Below are 13,881 nucleotides of genomic sequence, written 5' to 3'. Positions count from 1 at the left end.
ATAAGTTATACAGGCCAAAATGAGGAAGTTAACAAATCTTTTGACTGATAGTCTGGTGGTTTACCATCTTATGCATGGTAAAAATACTTTTAAAAGAATCACATCTTTTTATAACATAATCCATGATAACATATCCAAAATTTAATGTACTAGTATGTTGTTCTTTAACTGCAGAAAAATGTATCCAAGAACTATTGTACAACTAAGTACAACAAGATATAGGGTTCTGCAGCTAGATCTTAGTTTTGCATTTATAAAAGCCCTAAAACAAGCTGTTTTGAAAGCATCAATGTTTTTCCATGCTTGCTTTAAAAGTGGTTTTATTTCCCAAATGCTTGTTAATAATTTATGCTTGTGCACTGGAACATTTGAATGTTCAGGTCAAATTGCTTTATCTAAAAAATAGGAGCACACCTTTATCGTGCTATAACCAATACTGCACTAAAACTATTCATGTCATAAAAGAGCAGTACTGTTTTAAACTTCAAATTGAAGTATTGTTTTTGAAGTACTATTTAGTGAATATTTAATCATTTTGGATAGACTTGTTTTCTAAAGCTCCTTTCAGGACATGGCTTTCAGGCCTTGCTATGAGAATTACATAATAAGGAATACTAGAGCCCACTTCAGGGTCCCATGGACTATAGCTGTAGATGTTATTCATTGTCATACCTTGTTTAATGTCCTTGCTGGACATTTTGAAGTACCTGCCAAGGATTTTATTGTACTGTGTCTTTTGTATAATCATATGCCTAATAGCGTCTTTTATTTTATTCCCTTTAACAAATAATATTTACCCAACAAAAATCTTAATACTGTATCTATTGATAGTAATTTGTTTCTAGCTGTGTTGTTGAAACAATGAGAAATGGTTATTATTTTGTGGTTTCTGAATTATTTTTGTTAAATTAACTGAGAGTGTAATGCTAGAGACCTTCATCCCTATTTTCATTTATTGTAGGTTAAGTATAGATATTCCAAGTTCCGTAAAATATCTTATGACAACAAAAGTCATAAGATGCAATAGTAATACATGATCCAGCCTTTTTAACTTTTGGATTTCTATGCATATTACAAGTGTTTGTCTATTAGCAACTGATTCAGCCCTGAAAAAAGAACCTTCAGCTCAGAGAAGTTAGAAATTAATGAAAACAAAGGACTCTCAAAGAAGTGAAATTGTCCATTATATACATTTTTTTAAAATTCCAACCATGAAGTCAAAAAAGATTTAGCAGAGTTGTAGCATGGGTAAGCATCTGGATTTGTGCTGTTTATCCCAAAATCACACTCGTTTGGATTTTCTTTCCTCTAGTTTTGTTTTTAAATTGTCAGTAATCTGCTGTTTAGAGAGACAAGAGAGAGAAAAAATCTAGATTGTGTAATGTAAAAATCCTGACATATAATCCTTTTTCTGATGGAGTTAAGTGACCCTTTGACAGTGTAATGCTTGAATACTATGTTTTCAGAGAATGTTTTTAAATATTAATCTATGAGGATCTATTCCTATTACCGGATGCCACAGAACCAGAACTAATCTAGATAAACTGTGATTTATATTAATTTAAGTCTATCAGGGTTTTACTTTGTTCAAAATAAGGTTTTTGTGAATTCTTTTGAATGGGAATTTAAACCGTTTTTGCAACTGCTTTTTCATTAAAAGTGTTATTAGGGTTTCGGGTGTCAGGATTTCCCGCTGGAAAACGCTTATGCCAGGTGGTAACTTCCAACCCTGCCTCCTAGCCATCTAATGTCTAGATTATTGTACCAGTTTGCAAACTAGCTATCTTTTTATTGTAATTAAACGGTGTTATCCTGAACAAGATGTTATTTGACCACAAGGACTAGTTTGATTGCATAGGGCTCATTAAAGATGTTGGCTGCCCATGATGCTACCTGAGGAAGACCTTTGTGCTTGAAATTGTTTATTTTGTGCTTATTGAGGCAATCTTTTTTCATTTTGAAAATTGTGGTGAGTGATGAATGGATGCAGTATTTGACCAGACGATACAGCTGCAATTTCTTTTCTTTGTCAGTTACTAACATACAGTAGCTCTCAAGGGCCATAATGTGGGAAATTTTTCATAGAAAATTGTGATTGCATTCTATTTATATTAATGGTTTCTTTTATTCTCATACACAAAACATTGGTTAATTAACAGAATCAAGACTCTCTGCAACAATTTCCCAATTTTACATTCATTACTTCATTTTTTTAATCAATCAAGACTTCATGCTAATGTGTGTAATGCATAATGATCACATGCTATTCTAAGACCCAGCAAGAAGGGAGACAAATGCTTAATTTACTATATATTGTGTCTTTTTCCTCACAGGAAATCAAGCCCCAGAGTCATTATAACCATGGCTACAACGAGTCGCTCGGGCGAAAGAGCCACATTGATGATTACAGCACATGGGACATTGTCAAGGCCACACAGTGAGTAATTACTTCTGTTTCATCTTTTATACTGTATCTTTCTTTTCCTCGGTGCATGACTCTCATAATTAGATTATCCTGGTCGTTTTAAAGTTATTTTACAGCATTATGTTTTTGTTAGGTTTGTGTCTGTGTGTGCCCTGTAACAGCCATGCTGGGATAGACTCTGGCTCCCCTGATACTCTATATTGGATAAAACAGTTAGCTAATAGATGGATGTATTTGTTAGAAGGCAAAATAGTATCCCAATGCTAACGGCCACTAACTTCAGATCACCAGCCTTTAACAACCGCAGTCTATTGCAGTCTACCGAAAGCCTTTTTGATTTTTCCTGAAATCATCTGAACATCCATTATGTTCTGTTCTTGCAGATTTCTGTGGTTACTTAACTTTTGTCATTGTTTTGAGTGCTGTTTTCAAAAGATATGTTCTCAAAAACCAAGCAGAACTTTGTTTCTGTACTCCTTAAACCATATGTGATTCAAGAAGAATCACATTTATTTAAAATTTTGGTTAAAGTTAGGCTAGTGATACTTGTTGGAGATGTTGCAAAAAGGCATTAACTCAGACCAAAGTATTTTGAGTACAGACATCTAAATTATTAACTTCAAAATGAATAGTATTCTGGGGTTTAGGGCTTTACTCGACAGCACCAATCTGATGATTTCCAGTGATATCTCCATTATATTTGTGCTACTTAAAAGGGTAAGCCTCACCTTCATACCTAATATCCAAGGTCCTGTGTATAAGGTTAATAGCAAAATTATAGCATCCAGAGTGCAATAGGTCAGTCCAGTAAGATACACCAGGTTGGTGTTGGTGTTCTCCAGTGTCTGCTACTCAAGAACTAGACATTTAGATGCATAAAACAACTGTTTAGGGTGGGGATACTACACCTGCAGTCCCTCCAGTCTGCTCTACTGCAGTTATTCGATGCAACCAGCTCCTAAATTGCTATATTATAGTGAGGTGTATAGATTTAAATGTGATACATTTTGTAATGTGGCACCTTGGCTTGTGCTGAAGCCACATTACCGACAGTCATCATTGCTTCCTTATTGTTTGCATTGTAGAGTAAAATGTAGTGTTCTAACATTTATAAATATTGTAATGGCATATAATACTAATAGTGAAAACAGTAATGCATGAATCCATTTTGATTGTTCAGAGCAATTAAGATCAACACCAAGTTGATGTTCTGAAAGCACATGTGCAATGGATCCTATAATATACAGCACTGCTCTTACTATAACATATGTTACTACAACATAAGCAATGAAAATATTTTTGAACTAGATATTAATAGAGATCTAGAAAATCATTTTGAAGTAGAGATTAATATGAAGCAAATGTCTTAAAAAAACATAGTGAGATACTACATTAATCAAGTGGCTAGGATGATAGGACAAATAAACTACTTTCTCTAGGTTTGTAACTTTTTTGTAAACATTAATTTAAACTGGGAAAATACTTGAAATGAAGACGATACTTGAATCCTAGCAGCAAAGCCCAGCACCAAAAGGTAAATTCTTAGTTGTTTCTGATGAAGATGTATATAAACAAAATAGTAATGATGAACACATGTAAATTTAAAATTGCAGAGTTTGAGAAAAATGTACATGCTCCAAACTGAAATAAAAAGTCATTTGGAAGATAACTCATATTTGTGCTCAACAGCGCAAAACACTGAACAGATCTTTGCTCAGAATTGTCTTAACAGGATTTATCACATTATGCAAAATATGCCATAATTGTATATCACTGCACAAAGATGAAATGCAGTGGAATGAAGATTTAGAAATGAAGTATTTCATCAAACATTGTTTAGTTTTTTAAGTTTAAAAATCTTATGAAGCCCACATTGAGGACATCATGAATTATTATAGTTTATCAGTAGCACTTACATCAGGACCCTTTTTTTAGTCATGTTTTTGTTTTACTAATGGTGTGCATTAATACTGTGCTCATTCACATAATGATGTTTTCCTCATCCTTGTAGAATGTTTTATGCTTTCATTATGGTTGTCCAAATTATTATGTGGAGATCAAAGGGCAAAGGGAACGGTTATTCATAGACTCTGCATAGGTATGAGCAGTCAGATTGTCTACTACTGGATTAATGTTATTTAGCACCAACCAGTGCAGTTACTCTTGCCAAATAGCAGGTGAGTTTAATTTGCTAACATTGCAATATAATTAATGTAAGCTTGTCACCCCCTCGACTTAATCAGACAAAGTGTGTTGAAAGAGCTGTATCGTAATGCATAAATAATGCATGTTTAGCTTTTAATTAAGGAATGAGCAGAGACGGCAGCGATACATCCTGCCTTGCCTGTAGGCTGTCCTGCCAGTGTGGGATGTTTGTGTGCTGACAATCACAGCTGGTGTGGTCTCTTCCAGGTATGGGATTTTTGAGCGCTGCCGAGAGCTGGTGGAAGCAGGATATGACGTCAGGCAGCCAGACAAAGAAAACGTCACTCTTCTTCACTGGGCAGCCATTAATAACAGAATAGATCTTGTAAAGTAAGTGATGAAGAACATGTCATTACAAGTCGAGTGCCTTTTTTCAGATGTAACTTGTCAAAATTTTACAAAATTTGGATACTAAAATATTCATGAATTTCTTTTTTTTGCTGAGAAGGTTGTGCAATATTTCCTTTTTAAGTGCTCGTGTCTTTAGCCTTATCATGTGTTGTGGAAGACTATTTACTATTAACACTGCTTTTCTTTGGTTTTCACTAGAGAAGTTAGAAAAAAGCGCTAATGTTTGCGTCACAAGTGTAATCTTATTTCTGAAAGCTTTTTCAGTGCTTAAAGGTTTTATAATTCCTTTGTATAGCACTGCAAAAAAGCCCCCTTTCAAATTTGCGTTTTATTGTAAAATTAGCAGTTGTTTTTTGTAATAGTAACTGCCACTTTGGAATTTCACTAAATTAAATTCCACTTAAGCCAGGATTATAGGAGAGGCATGTCCCTCACTAGGGTCACTGTGAGTCTACAAGTGCCTCAGAATTAGAAGTGTGTGTTTTGCTGGTAGATGAGAGCAGTTTGGCCATTTCATCCCAATACTGCCCCCAGTGGCACTGAGCTGGTTTTGTGCCTATGATTGGGAAAACCAAGTCATCCAGAATTTGGTCTCAAACGCACAATGTCTGTTTCCCATTGCCCGTTAATGTCAATTTCCAACAGTTTAATGCCCCATATAATCCTAATGTTAACCTCTTGCAGTCCCCCCCCCTCCTTTACAGTCATTGATGTAACGTTGCTTTGCGTGTTAAAAGGTTTTGGCGGGACTCTGATTAGAAATTATTGTTCATACAGATATTACATATCAAAGGGTGCCATCGTGGATCAGCTTGGAGGAGATCTCAATTCAACACCACTTCACTGGGCTACAAGGTACAGTCAAGCTTCCACATGATTTGGACAGGGGGCTTATATTATTTGTATCAAATTTCACCTTGGCTATTTATAAGTTATTGATCAAATACTAGTTAATTGTGCAAGTCTGACAGCAAATTTTGGCTGAAGGAACACTCATTACTTTTAGTTAAATCCTTACATGTCAAACCGCCATCATGTATTAATAGTGTTGCTGTGCCACAATTTAGAAACATGCTTTAGAAAAAAAAATCTGCCTTCAAAGTGCAGTACAATATAGACATTTTGTAGCCTTTATATTTTAGAAAGACCCTTATCTCTTTAATGACAGAGTGCACTACAGGTTTTTCTCTGCTTTCTACACATACATTTTTTACGACCCCAAGTGTCTAAGGATAAAGGGGTGTAACATTTAGGATAATTCTTTTGGAAGCAGGTGGGTTTTGGTGAGGGACTAGGAAGCGTGATAACAAGGGTAAGGAACTAGAGTGGTGCCAAAGGAAAGAAAATAACAAACAAAATGGAGCTGGCTAGGACAGTGAGGGAAAGCTAATCTGACTACAAAAGAAAACCTGAAACACACGGTCTTCGGTGTCTTCAACACCCTAGCTAAGCTGCACTGACTACCCAAAACCATACAAGACAAATGGCACTCACCCGTACTAAACTAGTGTACTAATACAAAATCAACAAAGTGTGTAAAGTGTACCCCAACAACCGAAACTAACCTTATATACAAAAGTTCACACAAAACACAAGTGAACCAGGAATACAAATAAGGGAAAACAAGAGTAAACAACAGGAACAGGGTACAAAAGAACACAAAGGTTGAACATGTAACACGTTAGGGCAAGGTAATGACAAAACAAGGATGAACACACAAACAAACAAAAGTACAAAGAAACTAATGTAAAACCAACAAAACAACAAAGCCGAAGCTATACGAAAATACACACACACAAAGCAAAACAAACCAACAAACGAAGCCGAAGCAATAACCCGAAGCGTAGCGATAACCAAAACCAAATGGGACCGAAGTCAAACGAAAGGCCTCTCCTTGCTGAAAACCTCCATATTATATGCTGAATAAGATGTGTTCTGATTGGCTGAGAGCTAATTGATGACGACATCATACTGAAAAAGTGGTGTTATGGTGGGCCAATGGGGAAGGGAGAACAATCAAGGGTCAGCAGTGTGGACATAACAGAAAAAACACACACAGAACACACACTGGGACGTAACACCTTACACATTTAACACATACACATTGATATAATGCTTTAACACATTTAAAGCATTATATCAATAAAGTCTGCAGTCTTTAGTTTAAAACAGGTAATGGCAGTCAGCAGTTCGTGGCAGTACCGGTTCTTCGGCTGACAGGTGGCAGGTGCGGAGTGCAAGTCAGGCGATGCTCAGGCTTGGGTTCTCTCCAGACAGGGACACTTGTCCATGGTGGTGCAGCTGCTGAAGTATGGAGCAGACCCGTCCCTCATCGATGGGGAAGGCTGCAGCTGCATTCACCTGGCCGCTCAGTTTGGACACACTTCCATTGTTGCATATTTCATTGCCAAGGGCCAGGTAAGTGCAGGCATAATCAGCGGTGGTGGCGAACCCTTGCATGTTTACTGTGAGAAATACACGAGCTTCATGTGGCTGAAAATAAGTCATTTGTTAGAGAAATCTAATTGCCTAATCTAAGTGCCTTTACAGATAGAATTCCTCACTGCATTTTGTAAAGCACTTAGTATACATTCATGTTTTTATTTTGTGCTCTGTGATTATATATATTGAAATGCATCTACAATTATTATGTATAATCCAGAGAGAGTTTATTCCAATTGCCTGTATCATTTTCTGCCGTTTTCCTGAGTGATATATTAAGATGTTACATGCATTTTAAACACTTGATCAGAAACAAGGCTCTCGGTTTCTCACTACACACAGAGTGAGAAAAGAGAGAGTATTTACAGGAGTTTTTCATGTTTTTCTGCTTAACCATCCCTCCTATACCCATCCTGATAATTTATTCACCTGCTCAATCATGTGTTATATGTAGAGTTGTATATTGTTTGCAGGGAAGGCTTGGGAGATGGAACTGATATCAGAGTCTTTGTTTTCTGTGTTTTTTCTGTTGCAGTGGGGGAAGTCAGTTATTGATCAGTATGCTGCACCAAGTTAACTCAAATAAAAGTGAGGGTTTCTTTTCTTGGTGCATTTTGCAGCCAAAATCCCAAAAATGAACATGTATCGCAACTAATGACATTAGTAGAAAAAATGTACTTTTGAACCCACAGCAGATAAAGATAATCTTTTATCTTTACACAACTCAAGCACACATTTTAAAATATGTATTGAATTATAAGTGTAGCAAAAGACTGAAGGTGTGTTTAGGTGTGTTTAAATTAATTTAGGAGGCTGCTGTAGATATTTTATGGTACATCACCAGATGGCGCCATACTTCATTTATTTATCTAGTAGAATGAAATTCCTTGTGAAACATAAGATCTGATTTTTCCATCCTCTCTCATCCATTCTCCATTTTTTAGTATATTTTGCGGTGGGCTCTGCTGCTTGTGCAAAAAAACTACATTTTTTTTATAACTTGTTGGTGTACCTTTAAACAAATTATAGTAATTAGAGAATGAAAGCCCAGTTCCGAGTAAAATGCCTGTGAGAAGTAATTTCCTTCTCAGCCCTGCTGACCACAGTTGTTCTTTTTTTTTTCAAAGGATGTGGACATGATGGATCAGAACGGTATGACACCATTGATGTGGGCAGCCTACAGGACACACAGGTTAGCGAATTCTCCTTTCAAATAAATTAAAGGGCATTTATTCACACCAAAAGGAGGTACTCACTAAAGAGTGATTGAAGACATGCTATGTACTTTTGAGAGTACTTTTTTTGCAGTATTTTTTTTGGGAACTTTAATTTCGTTACAGAACCTCAGCCTAATAGAGACTGCTGCAACAGCCGCAAGGCAACTCACAAGATCATGTCGGGAAGCAATTAGCTGGCTTCTTTTAATTTAAGTGGAAATGTTCTGTTTGGGCAGAACATGTCAATGTGACCTAGAAAAATCTTATTCGTTAACAAACCTAAACATGTATGTCTATAAGTACATACATTTCAGTACCAGAAAGACTGATCACTGCAGCAGTTTTACAAACTGGAATTGGACATTGTGGGTTAATTTACTGAATTCAGTCTGTAGTATTCCTGTAAATTAGTCATCTGTCATCAAACAGAACAAAAATGTGTAACTGAGTGGTAGATAAGAGGAACTGTTAGACGACAGAGGTCTCTGTTTTGCAATGGTCTTCAGGCAATACAATAAGGTTCTTGAAACTGATCTTGGTACCCGATAACATGGTAGATTATATAATGATAAAACTACATTATATAATAGTTATGATGTATTGTGTAAATACAGAACAAATAGTCCCCCACAGCATTCATCTATTAAATCGTTTCCATGTGAATATTGTCACCTGGGTAACTTTTAGCTCAGGATACTGTTTTCAAACTGCCCAGCTGCCTCCTGCATTTTCAGCCATGTAGTCTCTGCAAATTCTCTACACACCTATGGCAGTCCTCATGACTAGCATGTAGCTTTTAATCAGGCAGTGGGGTATTTGCCTCACCAAACACTGGAACAGACCTTTATATACTGTTTGGGCATAAGCATTATAGTATTTGTTTATCGGCAAAGGGTGTCCAGTTGGTTAGGTGTGTTCTTAAGATCAAGGACAATGAGTAAATGTTAGCATTGGTGGTTCCAAGATGAAAATCTATTGTAATGTTTTTTTACAAGAAATCTGTCCTTTCCTCTAAAGAAAAAAATCCTTTTCATAGAAGGGTATTCAGAGATTCTGTTTGAACACTCTTAGAGGCATTTACAGGTGACAGGCTTTTTGGCATTCAGCTCCTGCAATGCTGAAATCTTGGAAGATTAGAGGCCAAAAAAGTAATTGAAATTCAGGATTCCTCTTCTCAGTGTTGCAAGAAAAAACACCGTTGCAAGAGTGTTTTCTTGATTCTTGTATGGGCCTGCAGAAGCAAATGACACTCCATAACACTTTTTTTCAACATGAAGGGCTTAGAGGTCTCCTTGTGCAAGCTCTTTGCAGGCAGCTAAACCACTTTGATCCTATGATCATTTCCTACAAATGAAACTGCAGTGAAGTATCTGAACAGTTATAATGTGGTACAGGGAAACCTAAGGAGAAGACTTTTATGTTAAATTTAACGGTGGACAACATAGCCTGCCGACTCAACACCTTATAGGGATTGCCAGTCTATTGGAAAAATGTGAAAATGCAGAGAGCCTCATTATATTTCCTGTCGTACAAAATGGCTTTGTGGGTCAATTTTGTACATGATTTTTAAAGCTGTTATTTTCAGATGAACTTAATTTCAGTTTAGATTTTGTTGTTTATACCAGTAACTATATATGTTATAAAATACAGAAAAAATGATTCTCTGAGTGGCGCTGTAATCACAGAGTGTATATTATTGCAAGGCATAAGTAATTTGTAAGAGGTATGTAAAACTGATGACCATTTTTTTGGTAATGGAATTAGTTTTGAAAGTAAATTTTATTACCCTTTGTTTTGTGTTGTAATAGTTGTATGAGAAAATGATTTGTGTTACACAAGTGTGAAGTCTTGAATTGTGCTGATCTGCAGCGTGGACCCCACTCGACTATTACTCACATTCAATGTGTCAGTGAACCTTGGAGACAAATATCACAAGAATACAGCTCTGCACTGGGCTGTGCTGGCTGGGAACACAACAGTTATTAGCCTGCTTCTGGAGGCAGGTGCCAATGTGGATGCACAAAATATCAAGGTAAGCAGCCCCCATCCCGCAGAGTGAAACGTAAGCTATTGAATTGCATTTTTACCTGCGTTTTATGGTGCTGTACTGTATGTAAAAATGTTTCGAATAATAATTTGGTGTTGAATATTAAACATTTAAATTGTGCCTTTCCAAGTCAAGGCTGCTGTATAAATGATGAAAAATACAATAAAAACAAACATAAAAGGCCAACTGTAACACAGTAAGGCATGGACACAGTGAAAACGTGAGATTTAAGGTTGGATTTAAAAACAGTCAAAGGCTCGGAATTTGAATTGGAATGGTCGCTAGAAGGGTATTCCATAAAAATGGAGCAGCAGCAAAGAAAATACAGTAATTAAAAGTAATATTTAGTCCTAGGACCAATGAGCTGTGGATCTATGTATACATGAAGGAGTTCAGAAATGTATGATGGAGCCAAATTATTCATAGTCTTGTAAATTAGTAACTGGATCTTGTAAGATCTTGTGTCTTAATTGTAAAAATAGCAGTAAGGAGTTACATCATTTCTTGTTCGCTTATGCGGACATGAAAGTATAAGTGAACTTTAGCACCAATCTTTAGTACCAGTGTTTAAAGGCTTTGTAGTTTAAGGAAAGTTAAAGGTGAAAATGGTTCTGAATGCAATCTGATAAAAATATGCTAATGAATTAAGAGTTAAAAGTATTTATGTTTCCTAACTGGGCATACAAAACTGTTCTTCTGCTTTTGATTAGTGGCCAAATGATAATGTATCAAGATGGAATGCAAAGCAGTTCATTGAATGCTTTGCAATATGCTAACCACCACTGCTAAAAATGCCAGGATCTGCAGCTTTAACAGCAGTGTAGATGTAACAGTAAAAAGGTTGTTACAGTTAGATTGTTGCTTGGATATTGGAATAAAAATAGCACTGGTACATTGAGGTCTTTTTCTATTTACACAGGGCGAAACACCATTAGATCTGGCCAAGCAGAGAAAAAATGTCTGGATGATTAACCATTTACAGGAAGCAAGACAGGCGAAAGGCTACGACAGTCCTTCATTCTTAAAGAGGCTGAAAGCCGACAAGGTAAAAATAAATGATCCTGTTGAGCCCAGTGTAGATGTTCTGAGCATCTCCAGTGCAGGAGGGAGTGGGGATTGATAGTCTCTAGCGTGAGTCCTGCGTTTAATACTAATGCTTAAATATGTCATCTGCCTCACAGCCCTCTACTAGAGCCACAAACCCATTTTGATTTAGAGTGTCATCTCCCCTAAATTCCGAGTCAACTAGCAAAAATGTAATAGATTCTGACATTTTATTTTTATTATAATTTATTAAATATTTTATTACATAGAGGAATCATATTTATAAGCACATGTACATAGAAAATGATTACAGTTCCCTCCCAAAGTATTTAACAGTCAAGCAACTTGTATATAATTTAGTACAATATTTTAAAAAATATATTTTTGGGTAAGTCAACGCATACATTTGATAGAGCAACAAAATATGACCTGTTTTCAATGGAGTGACTTCCATTTGGGTAACCATAAGTATTGTGATTCCTTCACTTGGAGGTATCTGCCTTTGAGGCAATAACTGCCTTTGCAGTGCAACTACTCTGGATTCTTGCCTGTTCTTGGGATGTTGTGATTTTTTTCTTCATATGACTTTAATTGAATATTTTTTTGCTATGCTGCTTGTTAGTCAGTTATCCAACCCATGTTTGTAAACGCCTAACATAAAAGCACTTGTTCATATATTTCATTTGGGATATTTTTGTTAGTGTAATGTTTCTTGTACAAGGGGTTCCAATACATGTTGGGGTTACGGACCAGAAAGTCACTATTTTTAAATGATGCGTATAGAGGAATTTTCCCCCATTTGAGTAATATGGGGGTATACATGTGCATAGATAGGGTGTTAATACAGTATGTGCTGGCACTGTAATAACACAATAAACTTTGCTCGTTTGACTTAAGAATAGGGAGGATTTTCCCATAAGAATCAATGAAATAGAGTACAGTTAGGGAAAATGAGTTAGATTAAGTGTGTGTTTGTCTTGTGGTTAATTCCAATAAAGTACATTAGTGTACTTGTACACTAACATTTTTAAACCATTTTTGGTCTGTCATTCACTTCACTCTTAATTTACCAAAATATTTTAACCCTCTTTACCCTTGATCTGATCTATTTAACTGTTGTTCTCTGATTACCTTGGTCTGTTTTTTAACTTTTAATTTAACAGGAATTTCGGCAGAAAGTGATGCTTGGAACTCCGTTTTTGGTCATATGGCTTGTGGGTTTCATTGCTGACTTAGACATTGACTCTTGGCTCATCAAAGGGTTAATGTATGGAGCTGTGTGGGTTACTGTGCAGTTTCTTTCAAAGTAAGTATTTTGCAGAAAAAACATTTTTTCAGATGTCCGTGGTAGAAAATAGTTTGGTAAATAGGTAGTTTGGTAAATATTAAGAATTTGTGAGAATGTCCTTGTACTCTTCCGTTGCCTAAGTAAAGCTTTACAAAACTGGCCCAATGTATATGATCAAATAAGGGCGGTGATGCATTAAGATAAAATGAAAAACCCAGCACCTCTTTAGAGTACCAGATAGCACAATTCTGGTAATCAGGAATGAAAACAAGTGGAATAATTGGTTTCTTTGTTAATCTGTGAGATGGCAGATCAAATACAAGGCATAAACCTATAATATTTAACAAATGCTTATAACCCTTAAGTACACACATAAAAACTGGTATTGACAAATAATTTACAAAGACTGCAAGTCTCTGAATCCTGGCTTACTAAAGGCCCAGGTTACACTCACTCATCCCCTCAAAGGTGGACCATCCTTATTGTAGTGAAAAAGAGATACAGAACCTTAGGGAGGTAATGTTGGTTTCTCAACAGGAGAAGACCCTGCACAGGATAGTCAATCTTCTAAAACTGATATAAATAAATACAATAAATGATGGTCCTGGTTCTAAGAGTAATGCTGGAGCTCTGGATCAACTCCCCTTGTTCAGACTTGTGTTCAAACACAACTCCTGTATTACTAGTGGGTCTTCTTGGACTGGCCACTCACCTCTTAGTTTGCTGTTTTGTTACCTAGCTAAGGCATCTTCCACACGGGTTTCCAGCTAATTGTACCTCCTCCTCCTAGGCAAAACGCTCACTATATGTGGCCAGGGACAAACTGTCCTACTGCCACTCACTGCTTAGGCCGTCCCACTGC

The 13,881-nt window shown here is 36.4% G+C and overlaps 1 protein-coding gene across 2 annotated transcripts in view; it reads left to right on the top strand.

Moving 5' to 3' along the window:
- zdhhc17 (zinc finger DHHC-type palmitoyltransferase 17) overlaps positions 1–13,881 on the top strand; it is a 39,337-nt gene that overhangs the window by 12,132 nt on the left and 13,324 nt on the right. For both annotated transcript variants that reach the window (XM_069192267.1, XM_069192268.1), the window contains exons 2-9: positions 2,334–2,437; positions 4,838–4,960; positions 5,759–5,836; positions 7,255–7,399; positions 8,551–8,615; positions 10,510–10,672; positions 11,607–11,732; positions 12,895–13,037. In XM_069192267.1, coding sequence (XP_069048368.1) covers positions 2,334–2,437; positions 4,838–4,960; positions 5,759–5,836; positions 7,255–7,399; positions 8,551–8,615; positions 10,510–10,672; positions 11,607–11,732; positions 12,895–13,037 — 947 coding nt within the window. The remainder of the gene's footprint in view (positions 1–2,333; positions 2,438–4,837; positions 4,961–5,758; positions 5,837–7,254; positions 7,400–8,550; positions 8,616–10,509; positions 10,673–11,606; positions 11,733–12,894; positions 13,038–13,881) is intronic.

The sequence above is a fragment of the Lepisosteus oculatus genome, chromosome 7 (genome assembly GCF_040954835.1).
Source record: "Lepisosteus oculatus isolate fLepOcu1 chromosome 7, fLepOcu1.hap2, whole genome shotgun sequence".
In the NCBI taxonomy this organism is placed as follows: domain Eukaryota; kingdom Metazoa; phylum Chordata; class Actinopteri; order Semionotiformes; family Lepisosteidae; genus Lepisosteus; species Lepisosteus oculatus.
This window is presented reverse-complemented; position numbering and strand designations above follow the sequence as displayed.